General features: G+C 35.6%; 2 protein-coding genes across 3 annotated transcripts; both read left to right on the top strand.

Moving 5' to 3' along the window:
• Positions 1-3653: 3653 nt before the first annotated feature.
• asmtl (acetylserotonin O-methyltransferase-like) lies at positions 3654-12657 on the top strand. 2 transcript variants are annotated; one of them, XM_007227865.4, is made up of 14 exons: positions 3654-3767; positions 5466-5583; positions 6068-6199; positions 6343-6390; positions 6485-6549; positions 6885-6949; positions 7123-7231; positions 8028-8397; positions 9201-9375; positions 9657-9841; positions 9951-10083; positions 10173-10313; positions 10987-11109; positions 12268-12657. In XM_007227865.4, the coding sequence occupies exons 2-14, from the start codon at positions 5491-5493 to the stop codon at positions 12480-12482; spliced, it is 1854 nt and encodes a 617-aa protein (XP_007227927.2). In that variant the 5' UTR covers positions 3654-3767; positions 5466-5490; the 3' UTR covers positions 12483-12657. The 2 variants fall into 2 exon arrangements, with proteins under 2 accessions (XP_007227927.2, XP_007227926.2); XM_007227864.4 differs by lacking the exon at positions 12268-12657 and adding an exon at positions 11709-12190 and having other exon boundaries at positions 3655-3767.
• A 1218-nt stretch (positions 12658-13875) lies between these two features.
• On the top strand, positions 13876-18961 carry slc25a6 (solute carrier family 25 member 6). The gene is made up of 4 exons (XM_049485003.1): positions 13876-14128; positions 15340-15826; positions 17217-17357; positions 17555-18961. The coding sequence occupies exons 1-4, from the start codon at positions 14018-14020 to the stop codon at positions 17710-17712; spliced, it is 897 nt and encodes a 298-aa protein (XP_049340960.1). The 5' UTR covers positions 13876-14017; the 3' UTR covers positions 17713-18961.
• The last annotated feature ends 1583 nt before the right edge of the window (positions 18962-20544 follow it).

Genomic DNA, 20544 nt, shown 5'->3' with positions numbered 1-20544 from the left:
TGTCTTAAAGGTAAAGTACCATTAACAGCCAATTTAATTCTAAGGAAAAAGGAAAGGTTAAAAATGATTTAATTATGACCATATTTAGAATCAGGAAAGTACACTGTTGGTCACAAGAAAAATAAAAAAAGTACACTATTCATAACACAGTGAATGTAGTTTTCCAACCAGTAAATAACCTTAGTCTGTTTTGGCACAGTTTCACTGTATTGCAAAGAATGTCACAGCCAGGTCACATTTCATTAGTTCCTTATTTCAGTTTCACAGTTTTTACCATACTACTTCACACGGCTCAGTTTAAAAAGTTGTGGGTTAAAACATATGAAAGCTACACCACGGTCAGAAGAAGTGGTCAAAACATCCCCGTATTTTCCCTTTATTTTTACCATTTAAGCTTTTCAGGTCCAGTCAAAAATGGAAATAGGGCAAAATCTACTGTATAAAATGTACAAATGAACTAAACAAGAAAAAATAATTTTATTATTGTGCAATATTTGTATTAATAAGTATACTGTAATAATAATAAAAAAACATTTATTTGGTTAACAGCTTACAGCTGGTAAATAGCCATGGAAATAAACTGAACTTTTAAAAATGTAAATTAACAAAGACTTTGTCTTTAATAAAGCAGTAATGGACTGTGTTATTGCACTCTCTACTGCAGCAGTTACACACTTACACACAGCACATTCACACTTTCATCATAATAACTAGAAAAAGACACAGAAACACAGAGAACTCTCTATCTAACTATTACAAGTGGAAGTCTTTTATTTAGAGAAATTACAGATGAGCGGTGAGTACTGTTTCCTACACCTTTAAAAGACTCTTGGAAACTGGAGAAAACTGCTACAGGAAGAGTCACATCTGGCTGACCCACATGGCAACAGCTTTAGCCTTTAGCTTCAGCTCAACATAGATCTCAGATAAGAGAAGAATTAAAGTTCTGACAGGAGAAATGCAGTGATAAAGTCTTTGATAAGATTAGAAAATAAAATACACAGCACTGCTACTGCAAAACTTTTGACCGATACTGTATAAGCAGATAAAAAAGAGGGATGTGAAAGAAACAGCATAACTGTATGACAGCTTTCACTGAGGTGCTGATAAAAAATTAACAACAAAAATATGGACTCATTTCCATAAACAGAATTAATAAACAGAATACCCAGTACACTGGATCTTAAGGGTTACCCAAATAATTACATGGGTAATGTGACTATTTAACTTAAATTGTTATATCTCTTAATATCGTTCTTAATAATTTAACCTGATTATGGACACCCTGTATCTGCTCGTAGCAGGTTTCAGATGGTAGTTGGGAAGTGTAAGGTATGTTTAATTTGGTTTTAGTTTTACTGGTTGACCAGTGTGGTCTTGATGGTTGAGCAGATGCTTCGTTCCAGGTTACAGTAACTTGCTAGCATTCGGCTAAAAATTTAGCTATTCTTGTTCCAACCTCTGAATAAAAGTCAGAATTTAATGAGAAATAAAACCTTTATTAAAACAAAAACAAAACCCGTGACAAAAACAATGAACTAGGAAAATCATAATCCAGAGTAATGTATCAACCTCAAAACATAAGAGACAAACTAACTAAAAGTAATTTGATATCTCTGGCTGTGTTAGTAAGCTAACAGCTCCCTGGCTAGGCTATAACTAGCCACGATTTGACCCTCAAAAAATTTATAGTTACCAGAAACCAAACAAACATACAGTTTAAGAAAACTGTTTCATTAAAATAAACACATGTTTGATTAGTATTACTGAACACTACATAACTGCAAGATTACTTACTGATTTTTCTTATTAGACTTATTAGTGCTGCAGACTGAGGAGAAACTGCAGCTGTATAATCAACTTGATTAATAAATAAATCAGCTTCATCAGGTGCTGTTGATTAAATGTCAATTAGCTAGGTAAAATGTTGAAAACTCATTGCCTGGTTAAGTGTTTTTCACATTGTTAGAAAGAAATAACCCTATTAATAGGACTATATACATTATATATAACTATTTTAGTGTAGTTAGGTGTTTGCTGCCAGTGAATGAATGCTCAGAATTATTTTTTTCTACAGTACCGAGAAAGCCTGGTTTTGCATTTATGCTGATCATGTACTTTCTGCTTCTTCTAATGCCAAGATCAAAAGCAATTTGTGGTAAAATGGAAAGAGAAAAAAATCTCAACACAAAATCTCTACCATGCCCCATATGAGCAGGCTGGCTTTGTGCCTCGCTGTCTGCGTAGGCGAGCCTGTAAATTGAGGTTAGCTGCAGTGCAGCATGAGGCACAGACAGAGCAGCGGATAGGCCACCCCAAACCATTAACCTACAGATAAATCAAGGTTTATAGCTGTGACACTCATTTCATGACTATTGACTACTGTTTAAAGCCTATTGTGGAGTCTGACAAAATAAAATGTTTAATTTTATGCAACTGTGTCAAGCAGCTTCTGCGTTAGTCAAGTTCTTCTTTGTTTAATATGTACTCAGCAAATTCAGGTACATTTAGGTAAAGTAATTTAAGTAAATCCTAATTTATTATTTTTTAATTTAACCTCTAAACAAACTGCTCAACCTTTTAAGCTCAAAGTGCCATCTCAAATGAATTTTAGAAATATAATCATTAATTGTTTATTAATTATTAATTATTAATAGTAAGAATTAATAAACAGGAATTGAAAAAGAAAATTAAAGTAATATTTAATCACATTAGATAAAAATAAACTATAGAAGAAAATTTGAAAGTTTAAAAATTAAAAAGATAACTAATTTAAGAGTAGCTAATATGAGATGATCATTTTAATGTTTCATTAATAAAAGAAAAAAAACTAAGAATTTAATACATCTAAGAAGTCAGACAACAACAACACTAATAATAATAATAATAATAATTGCAAATGTGATCTGTGTCTGTTTTAAAAGTGAGTTGACAAAGTTTCAGTCTATTTAAAAATAGCTTAAACACATTAAAAATATATTTAATTTTTTATTTTATTTATGTTCTCATTGGAAGGCTTTGTTCTTTTTATGGACTCAAATTACTGATTAAATCTATTTGGATATTTTTTAAAGAAATAAATATTTTAAAAGATGATTAGAATCAAATCACACATTTAAAAAAATGTTCAAAAATTTGCTCTTTATTTCATCACATACTGACTAGGTAACTTTTTTGGACGTCATGGGGACGTCTAAGACAGGTGCAGGAAATTGACGAATATTAAAGAATATATATATATATATATATATATATATATATATATATATATATATATATATATATATTTATTAATTTATAAGTTATTAACATTATTGTTATCAATATCGTTAATCAATTTTAATATAGATTATTCAGGATTAAGTATCATGTTATTTTAATTATATTTTTGGTATCTATCTATAATTAAAGAATTTAGGTATTTATTTACGTATGTATTTTTTTTTGGGGGGGAGGGGGATTTGCCCCGCGCAGACTTTTTACATTAGTAACTAATTTCACACATCATTTGGTAATACAATATTTTAAGCAACAAGCCACTGGGAGCTGAAAGAGTCGGATATTTTTAGCGAAACGAGCAAAAAAAAGTGAGCTGAGTGACTGATGAACACTGTGACACGTGTTGTGCTGTTGAAGGTACCGCCACGGTGTCTGGCAGTGCGCATGCGCACAGAAACACTCCGCCAGTCTGTGCTGTAGGCAGTGCAGTGTGGACGCGGTGTGCACAGGAGGCAGAAACTGCAGAAAGCTACTAACCTACAGCTCAGGTAAAAAACAGCGTTTATATACTTTACTTACCTGCGCTTATTAATGCTGATTATGCAGCTGCTGCTCTTCTAATTCATATATTTAGCTTGTAGTGCTCAGTATTGGTTTAAATGAAGGTAAGTTAGTGTGGGTTTGTGTGTTGTCGTTTATAAATACAGCTCATAGCACTTTTTCAGTGTTTTAATTATATAAAAAAGCAGTGTTTAGTGTTTTAAAGCAGAAGTGGAGTAAATGAGCACACTGGGAAGGTGTGATATGAAGTCAGACTGAGAGTTTAAACCCACTGTTTACTTGGACCTCGACCTGCTTCATAGTCAAACATCTAACATTAGTCAGGTTAGTTAACTCAGCTTAGATTTTGCATAATGTAGCTACTATAGTGAAAAACAAGATATTTTATTTTGAAAATTAAATTAAAGTCACAGAAAATTGTAATACTTAAGTAAATATACACGAAATATCTATTTTAGTAGAGTATTTACTTAATTCACTTCATTACTGTTTAATACTGCTCATACTTTCACTTTAGATCAGAAAAAAAGAAAAAAAAGACAATAAACAGCATAGTAGTTTGTTTAAGCTTAAAACACCATTTCTAATACTTAATACTTTATAAAAAGTACTTATACAAATATGTGTGCATGGAGCATTTATATAAGGTCTTAAGAAAGTTAAGAAATATAACATTATAATTATAATTATAGTATAAAAAATCCTTCAATTAAATTGTGAGCAAAATTTTTCATTTTTTTAAAGGGTTGCCAATAGGCCTGTCACAATACTTAGCTATAATTGACTTACCATGCAATATACAGTGTCAATCAAAACTCAGGACACACCTTCTTATTCAGTGTTTTCCTTTATTTCTTTATTAAATGTATTTCCTACATTGTAGATTAATATTAAACACATGAAAACTATTAAGGGACACATCATTATGGAATTATGTAGTGACCCCTGATCTAAACCTGTTGAACTGAGATGGTGATTTGAGGTGATTTAATTGGGATGAGCTGGAGTTTCACAGCATAAAGGAAAAGCAGCAACTATTGTTCAGCACCTCCAAGAACTCCTTCCTTCAAGACGCTCATGAAGACACTGAGATTAAAATGCCAAGAGTGTGCAGATCTGTTCTCAAAGAGAAATGTGCTACTTAGAAGAATCTAATATAAAAAACTGGTATATTCTGGTTTGTTTAACACTTTTCCCACATGTGTTCCTGTATAGCTTTAATGTTTTCAATGTTAATTTGCGATATAGAAAAATCATGAAAAGCAAGAAATCACACTGAATGAGAAGAGGTGTGTCCAAACTTTTGACTGGTACTGTATGAACTTACTGACCTCACTGCTGTTCGTTGTGTTTACTTAGTAATAAGAGCTATTTTTAAAAAAGAACCCAAGTTTTAAACTAATGTGCAAATGCATTACTATTCTATCATATTATTAGTATGCCAGTCGCATACAGTGGTCATAAAATAACAATAATATTGTTTATCAGTTTTATTTTCTGGGAGGATATATCATTCAATATACTGAAATTTGGTTATTCTGACAGACCAAGGTACCACATTTGCAGACTGTAGGTAAAGCCAAAATTGCCCCAGAGCTTCTCTGCTTCGGAAGTCATTTGTGTTTCTAGTTTAAGAGCAGTGTAAATATAAAACATATAATTTTGTCTGACTCACTGTTTTTCAGGTTAGACCTCCAGAGACCACGTATCATGGTGTTGAATCCGGTCATTTCCAAGCTAAGTGGCAAACTTGTGGTACTGGCCAGTGCTTCTCCGAGGAGGTTGGAGATATTGACCAATATAGTAAGTTACCAAAACTCATAACCCAAAGATCTGGGTGGGCGATGTGGTACAAATTGATTGATGTAAATATATGTGTTCTGTCTAATATCAATGTTATCTAATGTTGGAATTGACAGTAAACAGAGATGCAGCATTAAGAAAAATCTAGTTAGAAAAAATATTTAATTTTATGCTTATTTTACTAATGGTAATTTGATCAAAGTTAGTTTTGATGATGATAAATGTTGATGATAAATGAGCAGAAGAAATGCTCCACAGTTATGTATAATATTACCATTATTTTTCTCATTAATTATCATTAAATAAATTGTATTGGTTGCTTTATCTTATTATTTATTAGCACAGCAGCGCCATTGTGAATTATTGTGTTGTAATTAATTGCAACAATAATAATATAATATTATGGGACCTAGTGTAAAAATACAATTAATTAAATCTATAAATAAATTAATAAATAAATAAATTGTTGTTGTTTGTGATGTAGGGCTTGCGGTTTGAGGTAGTGCCTTCCTGGTTCAAGGAAACTTTGGACAAAACCTTGTTCAAAACTCCGTATGAATATGCAGTGGAGACAGCTAAGCAGAAGGCATTGGAGGTGGCTCAGAGAATGCCCTTTGTAAGTAATTTGCTATTACCAAAGTAAATACTTTCTAATTTCTTTCCAAAACGATCTTTTCAGATTTCATTTGTCGGTTGTTTTGAGTTGTCTTGGCTGTTAACACATCTGTGTTTGGTTTATTTGACATGTACTGGACTCAGAAACACTTAAAAGCTCCAGACATTGTGATTGGTGCAGACACTGTTGTGGTAAGGTCTTTCTGTTACAATACATTTCGTTAAAATGTAACATGTTTAAAAAAAAAAATTACTATAACAGAATTTTTATTGTCTTCTATTTCAGACAGTTGATGGTTTGATTCTGGAGAAACCTGCTGATAAACAAGATGCCTATCGAATGTTATCAAGGTTATTTTTTTCAATGCACATAACAGCATACAGCTCTGGAAACCGTTTTAAGAGTTCAGAAATCAATATTTAGTGGAATAACCCTGGTTTTAATCACAGTTTTCATGCATATTGGCATGCTCTCCTCCACCAGTCTTATACACTGCTTTTGGATAACTTTATGCTGCTTTACTCCTGGTGCAAAAATTCAAGCAGTTCAGCTTGGTTTGATGGTTTGGGATCATCCATCTCCCTCTTGATTATATTCCAAAGGTCTCTTATTGTTATGTTACATGATTTATAGGATCACTGCTCTTGGTTTAATTACTCCTCTATTTAACTCCTCTGTGTTTCAGACTGAGTGGAAAGGAACACAGTGTGTTCACCGGAGTTGCTATTGTCCTCTGTAATGAAAAAGAAGGTGAGTTAAGTAAAATCATGCCGCTAAGTGTCATATAACTGTATGCTTAAACAACAACTTTAAAGCTGCAACTGTTTATGGCCTAGAGTTGGTTTCACCAACTAAATTTATGTGGTTTTATGGACAGTGCCTTATCTGTTTTTGTTTGATGTTTAACGTCTTTTACTTTTCAGGAGGAGAAATCGAATACAATGTGGTTGATTTTTATGAGGAAACTAAAGTGAAGTTCGCAGACCTCTCTGAGGATATGCTCTGGGAATATATCAACAGTGGAGAGCCCATGTAAGTCTAATTTTATGTCTGTCTGTCCACTCAGAGACATGTTAAATACTGCCCTTTAACTTCTGACCTTGTGGATGTCAGTACAGTTACTTAATTGTGTGTATTTGCCATTGATATTCCCAAAGTGTGTGTAAATGTTAGTGGCTGTAAAAAAAATCATAGACATTTAGTTTTAGTAATTTTTTTAATAATTAAGTCACTTTTTTTTATTTAAAATTGAGCTTAGCACTGATATTTGTTTTTTTATTTGTTTAAATGTAATTGTTTCATTCTATGAATACCTTGTAAAAGGAGTGTCTGTATCTAATGTGTCACCACAGTTCCATTTTTATAAATCGGCTTTAAATAAATCCGAGCTGGCTGTTTTTTTTTTTATTTTTTTTTATCCCAAATCCCTTAAAAGACTAGGGGCACTTTGCAGGCTGAAAGGTTTAATTTGCCAACCTTTATTGTTAACAGTACTGATATATGTATATGTGAAAGAATTTATGCTTTACTGTGAAAACATTTAGTTAAGTTGTTTTAAATATCTGTATTTTTCGGACTATAAGGCGTATTAGGCAATGATAATAGTAAATAGCAAGGCCCCTTAATAGCGCAGTAGTAGAATTCATACATAAGGTGCTCTGTTGATTTTTGGGCAAATTAAAGGATTTTGAGTTCGCCTTATAGTCCGAAAATACTGTATATCATTTCCTTGCCATTCCTGCTTAGAATTGAATTGCTGTTTTTCGTTTAGATATTTTACAGAAACTTAATAAATGTAAAAGCAGTTACCGATTCTTTTTCCTGACAGGGACAAGGCTGGTGGTTATGGGATCCAGGCTTTGGGGGGCATGCTGGTGGAATATGTGAAAGGAGATTTCCTTAATGTGGTGGGCTTCCCACTCAATCACTTCTGCAAACAGCTGGGGATGATTTACAACAGCCCACCAGAAAGCCCTGCTCACAAAATAAAGCGTGAGGACTCCACGGAGGCTGAGGGGCCCTGGGCGCTCGTTAACAGCCTGTCCAAGTGCACTGAGAACGGGGAGAACAACCAACAGAGCAGCAACTCGGACTCAGCTCAAGATCAAAATGTGGTCGGGCCAGAGTGTGCCAAGTGCAACAACGAGGGCTTCCCACACAAAATAGTGGATCTACTAGATGGGTTCAAAGCATCAAAGGTGCGAGGGTATCTATATTTGTTATGAAGAGATTATAGATGTACTGTATATGACCTTTACAAAACAGGCTGTGTGTTGAGATGATTGTCCACAGTGTTAATTGCAACATATATCACAAACATATCTGCATGAATTGTTGTGGTAAGAAGGTCAAAGTCAGTAATTAACCTTTGGCGTTGTTCTTGGACCCCTGCACGTCTGTTATATTTGATTGGGTTGATTTTTTTTTTTTTTTTTTTTTTTTTTTTTGAGTGACACAAATAGTACTTTGCCATATCTGTACAGATCTGTAAAGGCAAGCTCTGCTGCTAACTACACTAAAATATTGGAAATCTAATATTTTAATCTTACTGTAAGTAAACAGAAGCACTTAACTCACCTAAATAAACAGTTTTCAGGAGAGAAATCTGTGTAGATTAACATCCAGCACTCGTTTGATTTTGCTGAATTAGAAGAGAAACATGGTGACACCCATGTTCCTTACTAGTATTGCTTAAATTGCGACTTATAATCCGGTGTGCCTTATATATAGACTAGAAAATTTGACGTTCATTGATAGTTCGCCTTGTAGTCCGTAAAATTTGGTATTACATCTTATTAACACTTCTATTTATTTCTGTCATTTTAGCAGCATTGAAATGGCTGACCTATGAGTTTATCTTCAGCAGTTGCACACATCTTAACCCTTTCTTACCCTGAATACTAGTCTAAGTAAAAGTGGCTTCTGTGTACTTGTGGACACGCAGTGTACAGTATATTGATGGTGTACACACCTTACTAATTTCTGATTTACACTCTGCTAGACGTTATTTACAGCATCCAAGTTGGGGGTGTTTGATGTTCTGAGTGACTCTGAAGGCCTCACATTGGAGGAAGTTGCCGACCGAATTAAAGCCTCAGTTCTGGGCACTGAAAGATTGCTGGATGCTGCTGTCTCTTTGGGGCTGTTACATAGACTCAGACATGGAGAGAACACTGGTAAGAGTGTCTAATGGTATATTTAAATAGACAACATCAGAATGTGTTTCTATGTAGTTAATAACAGCTCATTATTACTAGCAGCACTGGAATTACTGTCATCTAAAAATGAGATATGAGGTCATTGTGTAACATCATGCCTGCAAACGCTTTGCCTGTCGAGTAAAGAGAGAGATTATCATCCCTTCATCCCATTTCCTCTGTGTGGAGACTGTGTGTGTTCATGTCACTGAACTGAAGGCTGGCTGTGAACGTTGCTTTGTGTGCATTGTGTGTCCCAGTGTACAGGAACACAGATCAGGCCAGGCGGTTCCTGGTATCAGACAGTCCTCTGTCTCTGCATGGTTACATCCTGCACTGCAATGACCTGGTCTGGCCCCTCTTCACCCATCTAGAGAGTGCCGTCAGGGAGGGAACCAATCAGTATGAAAGGGCTTTTGGAAAGAAGACTGAAAACCTCTTTCAGGTTAAACTGCCTGGTCTTAACATTGTGATATGTTGGGGTCACATGTTAAAATAAAAAATAAAAAAAGATTAAGTATCAATATTCCTTTTTTCTTTTTTTTCTATTGAAGGATGGCTATTACAAGAAGGATGACGTCAAAATGCGATTCATGAATGCAATGCACAGCATCGCGAAGGTGACTGGAACAGATGTGGCCACAGCATTCGATCTGTCCCAATTTAAAACTGCCTGTGATGTTGGAGGTAGCTTTTATTGCTTATGTGGTTTGTTCCTATTTTTATTATAGCTAAAATTGTCAAATAAAAAAAATTTGCCTTTTTTTATACCACAGGCTGTACAGGAGCAATGGCATATGAGTTCACCAAAGCCCATCCTGGATTATCTGTAATAGTGTTTGACTTGCCACCTGTTATTGAAATGAGGCATCACTTCCAACCTAAAGAACAGGATGACAGGGTATCATTTGTTGCAGGTCAGTGGAAATATAAGTCTAAGAGTGACTTTTATACAAAGTTGCACACTTGCATGTGTTTGCAGCCCTCTTATTGTGGTCTGCTGTGCATGTTGAAGATATTCACTCCTGCTACCACTTGTGTGGTTGCATGTTTTTTTTTTCATTTTGTAATATAATTTCTGAAATGCCTGTCTCATGCTTTACTGCTTGGCTTAAAACCTTTTTCTATAATAACAGTTTGTTTGTATGAGGTGCAACGTCTTGTCTTTGGAAAGTGCAGTTGTTCACAGTTTGTGTTTAAGGAAAATAATGATAAACATTAAAGATAAAAACAGCCCTATTATTTTTCCAAAATTTGGTGTAATTTCTCTTGCAAAATTCCTCTGTAAAAGCTAATTTGTGATAATGAACTCCTGCCCTGCGTGGAGATGTCCCAATTCAATCCATTGGATTTGAATGAGCTGAGTGGAATCAGACTGGATTGTTATATTATTAAGATATTAACACACTTTTTTAAAAAGTCACTATTAAACTACATAAATCAATTTAGAACGTCTCATTCAATTAAAAATAAAAAATGCTGAAGCATTAATCTGCATATGTGCATTTGGGACAACAGTAAAAACACATTTACAGTACTTTCTTGAGTTGTTTTCTTTATCTGTTCCCTTTTTGTGTTTATTCTCAATAGGAGATTTCTTCAAAGATGACTTGCCCAAAGCAGATCTGTATATTCTTGCACGGATTCTCCATGACTGGTCTGATGACAAAGTACATGAGCTGTTGCGTAAAGTCTCCAAGGCATGCACTCCAGGTATGAGTCCCTGGCTTTATTCATATGTCTCAAATACTTACATGTATAATTAAATATAAAATGCAAAAAAATTGCCATAACTTTAACCCAGTGTAATTGACTTCACCTGATAGCAACCACATTTAACAGCACAATAGTCAATAGTATTCGTTCATTTGTTGCATTCACTACATTTTAACAGTCTTAACTGTTCCTTAGTGGGATTTATAGACCTTGTACTTTAGATAGCAGCAAGAAAAAATAGGAAATTATATATTATTTATATATAATTGATATATATGATATATATGATATATAATTTTAGCTCATTTCTTTTGGGTCATTCATGAAGAAATTTCGTATAGAACAGCTGGCAGCAGCTAAAATAGAGAGCAAGGTTTATGCGTGACAGTGGTGATTAGATTAATATTTGACATTTTACACATGAAAACCAGCTGAAGTCCTCAGACATTCGCTAGTTCATTGGGTTCATCTGTGTTAATATTATTTACAGTAGCTGATAACCTATTTAGGATGAGATATGTTAGCAGCATTTCAAAACAGGCAGCACTGGTCATTCATTAAGTAGTATGCGTCATGCGTTTGTCACTGCGGTGCAGGCGGTGGGCTGCTGGTCTCTGAGATCTTCCTGGACGAGGAGAGGACCAGGCCGAGCAGGGCGCTGCTCCAGGCCCTCAGCATGACGGAGGGGCAGCAGAGGAGCGCTGTCCAGTACAGAGACTTACTGGAGGAGCACGGCTTCACTCACGTACAAACTAAATACACAGATAACCTGCTGGACGCCATGCTTTTTGTAAAGAAGGACCCAAATGCTGATAAACCATTACCTGCTACATCCTCTGAGTCTGTTGAGACTGCAACTGCCTGAAATTGTAGTTTGTTCAAAACACAACTTTTATCTCAGTTTTAACTGTAAATGAAGTACCATTAAATAAGTTAAATATCGATATGCAGTACACTGACTGTTTTTACAAGGTCTCCTGAGCATGTCTGTATAATTGTAATTATAATTAATCTCTGTGAGAGGTGTTTCTTCTTGATTGGTTACACTGAATAAATGATATTCTTATTCAAAATTGTACTCCAGTGTCTTGTGTTTCTTTAAGGTATTTAATCAGGGTAATTTCACTCTATAACACCTGTGTTTTCGACTGGCAGGCTGTGCCGTGCTCCTAGCTGAGACTGTGCTGGATGAGGCCAAGCCGCGGGCCAGCAGGGCCTACATGCAGTCTCTGAACATGCTGGTGCAGACGGAGGGCAGGGAGAGAAGCTCAGCTCGCTATAGGCAGTTGCTGGAGGCCAATGGATTCTCCCAGATGAGAGTGTGTCACACAGGGAACTTTTTAGATGCCATATTAGCATTCAGACGATAACTGAAGAGATGTGTGTGTACTGGGTCCTTAAGTTTTCTGGTATCGTGTATAATTTTTTTTTTCTTTTTTTTGCAAGAGGGATTATTGAAGACTGTTTTACACAGGAAAAAGCTTAAATATTGAAATGAAATATTTTGTTACAGTGTTATTATTAATAGAAGCACTAAGTCCTAATAAAATAAGTGCAAAGGTTGGTACTTATCTGCTCATCCAGTGTTTCTTTTAAAATCACTACAATGCCACTGGGAAGGCTATGCTAATACTAAGTGTTTGACTAAAAGATGACAGCGCAGGTTTAATTACATTATGGGATGATTTCCTGGACAGTGATTGATTAAATGTAGTCCTTTTAATGCAGAATTCCCATTCAAAAATCAGTGCAGTCCAAGACTGATCTCAATACATGTCTAAAAATATCTGGACAGGACGTAATCAATACCACTATTCTCAATTTTTTGGGAAAGGTTTAACACAAAGTTAGAAAAAAGTAGGTGACTAAATATAACCACAGAAAGAATAATTTTGTCACATACTCAGATTGCAGTTCCTACTCTTAAAAATTTTATTAAAAACCTGCAGTATATAATCTTGCTTACAATATTGTAATATATTGATATCTTGTGAAGCACTTCATCCTTCCCTCTGCTGAAAACTTAATATTAATAATATTAATGTTAATAATAATAATAATAATAATAATAATAATTACTGAAATAAAGTAACATTTCAATTATATTCCATTTTTTTCAATCCTTATCATGATGATGCGTATTGTATCGTCAAGTTATTGCCAATACCTAGTGCTGCAAAGCTTTCTACTTCTACTTTTAGCTGATTTCATTAATTTTGCATGTGACTTTTTGTATAGTGCCGTCTCTCAGGGATAATCCGGGGTGTCTAAAAACAATTCTGGAAAAAACACTCATATGATAGGCCATAAGGTGAACTAGAAAAAAGTGAAAGTGATTTTCATTCTCACGTCTGGGCACCACTTTTTAAATGTGTTTTTGAATATATAATACCCACATGAACCTTGAGTTAAAAGTTCTCCATAAAAAAAAACTGTTTTTCTGCAGTTTTTTGTTACGATACATTAATGTATATGCAAATCTAAAAAAAAAAACAAATGGTAAATGTTGCTGGTTTTGGTTTTGCTGGTAACTTAATTTATTTCTGTTTTCACAACACAAGATTTTTTTCCCTTAAACTTCAGAAATTGACACCAAACAAAAAGAAGCATAAACACAATATGATGATTTATGCACTGATGTTTTATACATAAAAAAACGGTAGCCGCTTTGTAATCAGAGAAAAAAGGAAACATATACAGATTTTGAGATTATGATTAATGCCTACCAGCCCAGGAAATCTCGCGATATGAGAGGCTGGGCCTGCGAGAGCTGCAGTCCGTCCTGCTCTCTGTGAGTCTGCGCACCGCATCCCGATCTCTGCGCCAACCGAGCATCACCTCGCTCCCGCCGCCCGACCAGACCCGCAGCCCCGCCGCTTCCAGAACCGGTTACAGACCCGGAGACATGGCCGACGTCGCGATATCCTTCGCGAAGGATTTTCTAGCGGGCGGAGTGGCGGCTGCCATCTCTAAAACAGCCGTAGCTCCAATCGAGAGGGTGAAGCTTCTGCTGCAGGTGAGAAGATCAGCTGCTGTCCTGCTGTTCCTCAGCTGTAGAGACGGGTTTACAGTACCAGCGCTGAACTCTGCGCTCTTTAAACACGCTGAAACCCCGCTGTCCGCCCTGCGATCCTCACCGCGCTCCTCTCTGCGCTGCAGTCTGCTGCTGTATCCTTGGGAGGCCATGTTGAAGTCCTCTGCAGCATCCCTGCATCTTTCAGGAGCATCTGCACTGCTGCACAGCTCACCTCCACATCCTCTCACATCTCACTGGGAGGACTGGGTTTAACCCCTTTAATCAGTTCAATCCAGTTAACACACATCCTGTATAGTATTGAATATTATAATAATAATGTCAGAATTTGACAGTTTCTTGTAGATTTTTTTCTTCAAAAACAACCTATTCATTTTTCCTTTTTTCACAGTTTTAAATTAATTTATGTGCTAAAAAAAAAGCAAAAAGAACACAGTTCTTAAATTTGTGTTTACCGAATTCATAGTAAAAATCTGGTGTAAAAAAATTGGACCTGGGGTGTAGTGAAATGATAATAATGATAACGAATGTTTGTCAAGATTCCCACCTCCTTTTACCCCCAGCATTTCAAAATACTATGCTTTTAGATGATGCTCCCAACAGGCTTACAATGCTAGTGATAGTAGGCACATAGTAGATGTTTGATAACTGTTGAGTCGTATCAGAGTGCAGTGCTATGTAGTAAACTAAATCTAAATATAAACTTCCTTGGAATAAATACGAACAAATATTAAATTACTGTTAACAATTTTGAAAGCCTCTCATTGGTAATCATTGAATGTGCTGGCAACAAGTTACGTAACACTAACTGATGCAGGGAGTAGCCTCTCATTTTTTAAACAACCTTGTGGAAAGACACATCCTGTAATCATGGAAAAAGATGTTCATCTTTTTTTTTTTAGAAAGGTCATAATCCATGATTACTGGGATCCACATCAAAAGTAATTAAAACAGTAGTATTATATAGTTTTTTGTAGCACTTTTATCTGTTTGTGTGGAACACACAATGCTGGACATGTTTTAATGGTATTTGCATTAAGTTGTATATGTTTATTAAATTTACCCTCACCTCTAATGTTAAAATGCAATTAAAATGTCCACTTGTGTAAAATATGTTAAAAAAGACTGATAATTATAATAGAAATAAAGCTACATGATAACAGCTGCTTTTTGCTTTTTTTTTCAATCTACAGGTACAACATGCCAGCAAGCAGATCAGTGCCGATAAACAGTACAAAGGAATTATGGACTGCGTGGTGAGGATCCCCAAAGAGCAAGGCTTTGCCTCTTTCTGGCGTGGAAATTTGGCCAATGTCATTCGCTACTTCCCCACACAAGCCCTCAACTTCGCCTTCAAAGACAAGTATAAGCAGATCTTCCTGGGTGGTGTAGACAAGCACACACAGTTCTGGCGTTATTTTGCTGGAAACCTGGCGTCTGGCGGCGCTGCAGGAGCCACTTCCCTTTGCTTTGTGTATCCCCTCGACTTCGCCCGTACCCGACTGGCTGCTGATGTGGGTAAAGCTGGTTCCACCAGAGAATTTTCTGGGCTGGGCGACTGCCTGACAAAGATCTTCAAGTCTGATGGATTGCGAGGCCTGTACCAGGGTTTTAACGTGTCTGTGCAGGGCATCATCATCTACAGAGCTGCTTACTTTGGCGTTTATGACACAGCTAAAGGTAAATCAAGTGGACAGCATTACCTTTCTGGTACAGTCTATAAAAAAGCAATGAAAAAACACTAAAAACTTAACTGATTGTCTTGTTTAGCACATAGACACAGGGCTGGTTATCATCACTCATTTACTCAAGGTCCCAATTTATAAAACATCTGATTTAATAAGAGATATTTTAATTGAGAGATATTTTGGTTACAATAACAGGTTTAGAGATTTAAACAAAATAATAAATATTGTACTAGTTGAAGGAGCATTCAGCTTGCCCTTATTACAATCATAATAGTGTTTACAGGAAGTATTAATTCAAAGTATTACTTTATTGTTTGGTATTCTTGCAGCTTTTTCCAAAATAAATTCGTTTTTTTTAAATATTTATCTCAGGGTTTATGTGAATCAAATGATTTTTTTTTATATCCAGTCTTAGCGAATTAAAAAATTGAAACCATAATGTCTCTTTCACTCTTGGGTGGCAGACTAGCTGCAATACAACTTTCAAACCCCGGCCAGTCCTGTGTAAGTAAATGTGGCAGAAGGGAATTTTTTAAATTGTACATCTGTTTATGTTCTGTGTCTTCTGCAAGCTTCCACTTAAATATTACCCACCCACAACTGTTTTCTTTCACAATTATTTTTTTTTATATCAGTAATATTAATATATTACTATATTAATATTTTGAAGAGGCGTTGAGATAAATTGTATTCTATTGTAATTTGGCATTATCGTTAGAGGTTGGTGATGTGGCCCTATAATAATTATACAACAAAAATCTAATAAGAGAGGTATTCATAGCAAAGATTAACATATGTTGCCTGGTTTGTACAATATAATCTGATTCAATTGGCATGGATTTTGTCGCTGTCAAATCAAAAACAAGTATTGCCAAAACAGCAATTTTACAGGAGAAAGATACAACTTTCTAAACTTTCAATGGAAGTCAATGTAAAATAAGTTTATTTCAGGTCATTTTAAAGTATTTCTATCGGTGCGTTCATCAAGAAATTTATGCTTTTCCATGATTATTTACTATGGAAAACCAAATGAGCCAAAATAAATTGTGGTAACAAACTGTGTGCTACAGATGCAAATTTGAGTCAGCAGTTTTTGTTTTTAAATTAAGTTGACAAAAGCTTTTCTTCAAAGAGCTATCCTACCACACATGATTCAGTGCATCTATTACTGTTACCCTATTACCACCTGTTACCAAATTTAGTGCATCTGTTTGGGTAAATCCTCAAACTGTGCTGAACCACCAGCCCCCCAGGACTGCAGCTGAACACCCTGCTGTCGGGACAGAAGGCATCTCTATGTTTTTTTTTTTTTCATGTTCATGAATTGTGTGTTTCCACATGTTTATTTACATGTCTTCATTCTTGTGCACGCTGGCGGACAGGCATGCTTCCCGATCCTAAGAACACCCACATTATGGTGAGCTGGATGATTGCACAGAGTGTGACGGCAGTGGCTGGCGTAATCTCTTACCCTTTCGACACCGTGAGGCGTCGCATGATGATGCAGTCTGGACGCAAAGGAGGTATAACACACACACACACACACACACACAGTTACACATATACACACAAACACACACATACAGACACACATACAGAAGTCATAATATAGAGCACAATGACTGGAGTGCTGTATCACGAGGGTATTCAAGAGACTCCCTCTGCTCTCCATAATGAGGTGATTTGCATAAGCTGAAGTCTTTGTCTATTGTGCCCTCAGCGGATATTATGTACACTGGGACCCTTGACTGCTGGAGGAAGATCGCACGTGACGAGGGCGGCAAGGCCTTCTTCAAAGGGGCTTGGTCCAACGTCCTCCGAGGCATGGGCGGGGCCTTTGTGCTTGTGTTGTATGACGAGTTCAAGAAATATGTTTAATCACAACCATTTGGTAAGACTTAACGATAAAGGTAGTAGAATAATAGATTTTATCGATGAAGTTTGTCAGGCTTTTCCCAGCTTTCTCTGTTCTTTCAGCAGCGTGTAGATGAGATCTTGGTTATCTAGGATTAGAGGCCAACTTAAATCCATCACTTCATCTTATTATTTTTACTCTGTGTTGTGTTTATTTTAACATAATGTGTATTTGTTGACACGTGTTTGCTCTGATACACTCTGAATGCACTTTTAATTTGCTAATCATCTGGTAGAAAACTCTACTGGTGAGTTAAGAATGTTTTTGTCTTGATCATGACCATATATTACCATGTACCAGGCTCAGAAACAGTGGCATACATACAGCAGTATTTGGGTATCTTCATCAAAGATCATCCCACAAACACATATCACTGGTATGGAGAGTTTTGCACAGTTTTGGCAGTGCCATTTACATAGCAAATAGCAAAGCAAGGGTTAAATGAATCATGATCCGGCACAGGCAATAACTGAGCATCTCCACAAGATGGCACAATTGCATCTTTTTTTTTTTTTTGGTTCAATAGAGTGTAATACACTGCCCTAATCCATATCTGTCTATGTTATTGGAGATCCATAATATTATCTCCAATAATGAGGCTATTGAATATCATTTAAAAACAAAGCGTGCATCTTAAACAACATGGAAATCACATCACTTTTCACAGCATTTCTTTCTTCTCTTCAGTCTTAGGTAGAGAATTACACTCTGTTAAAATCATATTCAGTCATATTCAACATGATGCTTTAATTCACACCAGACCTAGCCTTTATCTCTCTGTGCATTAGAGTGGAGATCAGCCCAGTAAATGCCTCCAGCACTGAGGCCGTTCAGAGCCTGGGTGACGTGAAAAGTAGCCTCTGTTTCCATTCTTTCTCTTCATGGAGCGCCGCTGAAGTATTTTCCTTCTCCAGTAATGAGGGGAGTAATGTTTTCATGGTGATTTTCCTGTCAGTCCGAGTCCTTCCTCGTGCCAGGTTGATCCTGATGAAGTAGAGCCCATTAGCAGCAATATGACAACGAAGGAAAGGTATAAGGTTTAAAGTCCACACAGGACATTATAATGTGAATTCATCCAGCATGTAAAATATATTTTAAATCAGACGATACATTAATCGAACATTAAGGGGGCCATATTTGCAGAGATGTGTTTATTGCTAGGTGAACGACTGGAATGCTTGTAAACTCAATTAAAGTGAATACCTCACATGATTTCTGATGTGTTTCTTTCTTTAGGAATGCTGGGAATGTTAATGTTACTAACAATGAATGGAGACTAATAGTCACTAACAGTTTTGCATGATGTCATGTAAGGAAAATGCTGTTTTAGTAAGTGTTAAGTTTCATTAATTTTATAATTAGCTAAATTAACATTATTGACAAAGCCATTCCTTTAAGCAGGGATGCTCAATGAATTGGCAGATAATTGCATTTACAACCTTAAATCAAATTAATTTGGGAGTTTTGGGACAGTATGAAAATTTTACAGTTACATTTCCTTTATTTGAATGCAGACAATACAAACACAAGATATTTCATGTTTTTTTTTATTATTATTTCTATTTTATTTTATTACAGCTATGGGCTAGGGCAGTTTAGAGCTAGTGATAAAATTATAATAAACAAAACAAACCAAAAAAATAAATACTGATGTGATTTTTAACTGGTGGTTGTAATTTTTGGATCATTTCGGAGTCTTTAAGGAGCAAGATGAGGGTTTTCAGTTTTTCCACAAATTCAGGAGAAAATTGTAATGTTTAAAAACAATGTTATCAATAAAGACTGAACGGAATTTGCATATTTTGTCCTCTACAGTCCCTAATATTATTGAATAATGTAATGAATCTGGAGGGCAAGGGTGCAGGCCTAAGCTAAACATCTGTGAGCTCTAAACTCTCAGCACTGCATCAGGTTCTGTCATTTAACAATAGCTGAAAGAACCACATTGGTAAGGGATTATTTAGAGGATTGTTTAATCAAGCGATAAAAAAATAGTCTTACATAAACAAATTAAACCAAAACCATTGAAAAAAAACAAAACAAAACATAAATGCAAGAATGGACCCTTGGGAGGTAGTGGTGTTATCCACTGCGCCACACCAATCACACAACAATGTGTAAAACGTTTTTTTTTTTTTTTACTAGCATTTTCCATATTGTCCCAGCATTCTTTTTTTGATACATGGTTCTACAAATGCTCTGTACTGGACATATGTTTAGATTAAGGCCATATTTAAACCTATATTTGATGTATTTATTATATATAAATATATATAAATATAAAAACTCTGGAAGAACTGAATGTTGAGTTCTTGCGGGACAACTGTGCATCTGCAGATGTGAACATAAAAAAATATGAGAGATCAGATAGTGGCAATTCCCATATCAGTGCATTCCCACTTTTAAAGTATTTGAATTCTAATGTATGAAAAACCCTTTCATAATATGTCCTCATCTACTGCTGTGATTAATTATGTAATCACTGTTTGAATATTGGTTTGATGCAAATACCAAATATTTTTACCAAAACAGATCTACAGCACAGTGCGGCTTGTCTGTATCTTGTGACTAGAAGATGAATTTAAATTAGAATCTAAATATGGAAATAATAGATGAAACAGCTGAATGACAGACTCCCTTGAACCGAAGTATTTCAAAGAGTCTGTAATCAGGCTGGTCCAAAATCACAGCTGGGCACATTCACTCCATAATGTCTCCCATTTTGTTTACCAGCATTAACAGAGAGACTTTGCAAGTCTTTGTAATGGAAACCATGCAAGCCAGGGCAACTTGCT

The sequence above is a fragment of the Astyanax mexicanus genome, chromosome 11, assembly GCF_023375975.1.
Source record: "Astyanax mexicanus isolate ESR-SI-001 chromosome 11, AstMex3_surface, whole genome shotgun sequence".
In the NCBI taxonomy this organism is placed as follows: Eukaryota; Metazoa; Chordata; class Actinopteri; order Characiformes; family Acestrorhamphidae; genus Astyanax; species Astyanax mexicanus.
This window is presented reverse-complemented; position numbering and strand designations above follow the sequence as displayed.

What these genes read in the sequence shown, in the direction of transcription:
- slc25a6 (XM_049485003.1), top strand. Translation starts at nt 14,018, where the DNA reads ATGGCCGACGTCGCGATATCCTTCGCGAAGGATTTTCTAGCGGGCGGA. An exon ending in GGGTGAAGCTTCTGCTGCAG is followed by an intron (nt 14,129 to 15,339) that starts GTGAGAAGATCA and finishes TTCAATCTACAG; the next exon opens with GTACAACATGCCAGCAAGCA. An exon ending in GCAGTCTGGACGCAAAGGAG is followed by an intron (nt 17,358 to 17,554) that starts GTATAACACACA and finishes TTGTGCCCTCAG; the next exon opens with CGGATATTATGTACACTGGG.
- asmtl (XM_007227864.4), top strand. Translation starts at nt 5,491, where the DNA reads ATGGTGTTGAATCCGGTCATTTCCAAGCTAAGTGGCAAACTTGTGGTA. An exon ending in TTGGTGCAGACACTGTTGTG is followed by an intron (nt 6,391 to 6,484) that starts GTAAGGTCTTTC and finishes CTTCTATTTCAG; the next exon opens with ACAGTTGATGGTTTGATTCT. An exon ending in AACTGCCTGTGATGTTGGAG is followed by an intron (nt 10,084 to 10,172) that starts GTAGCTTTTATT and finishes TTTATACCACAG; the next exon opens with GCTGTACAGGAGCAATGGCA.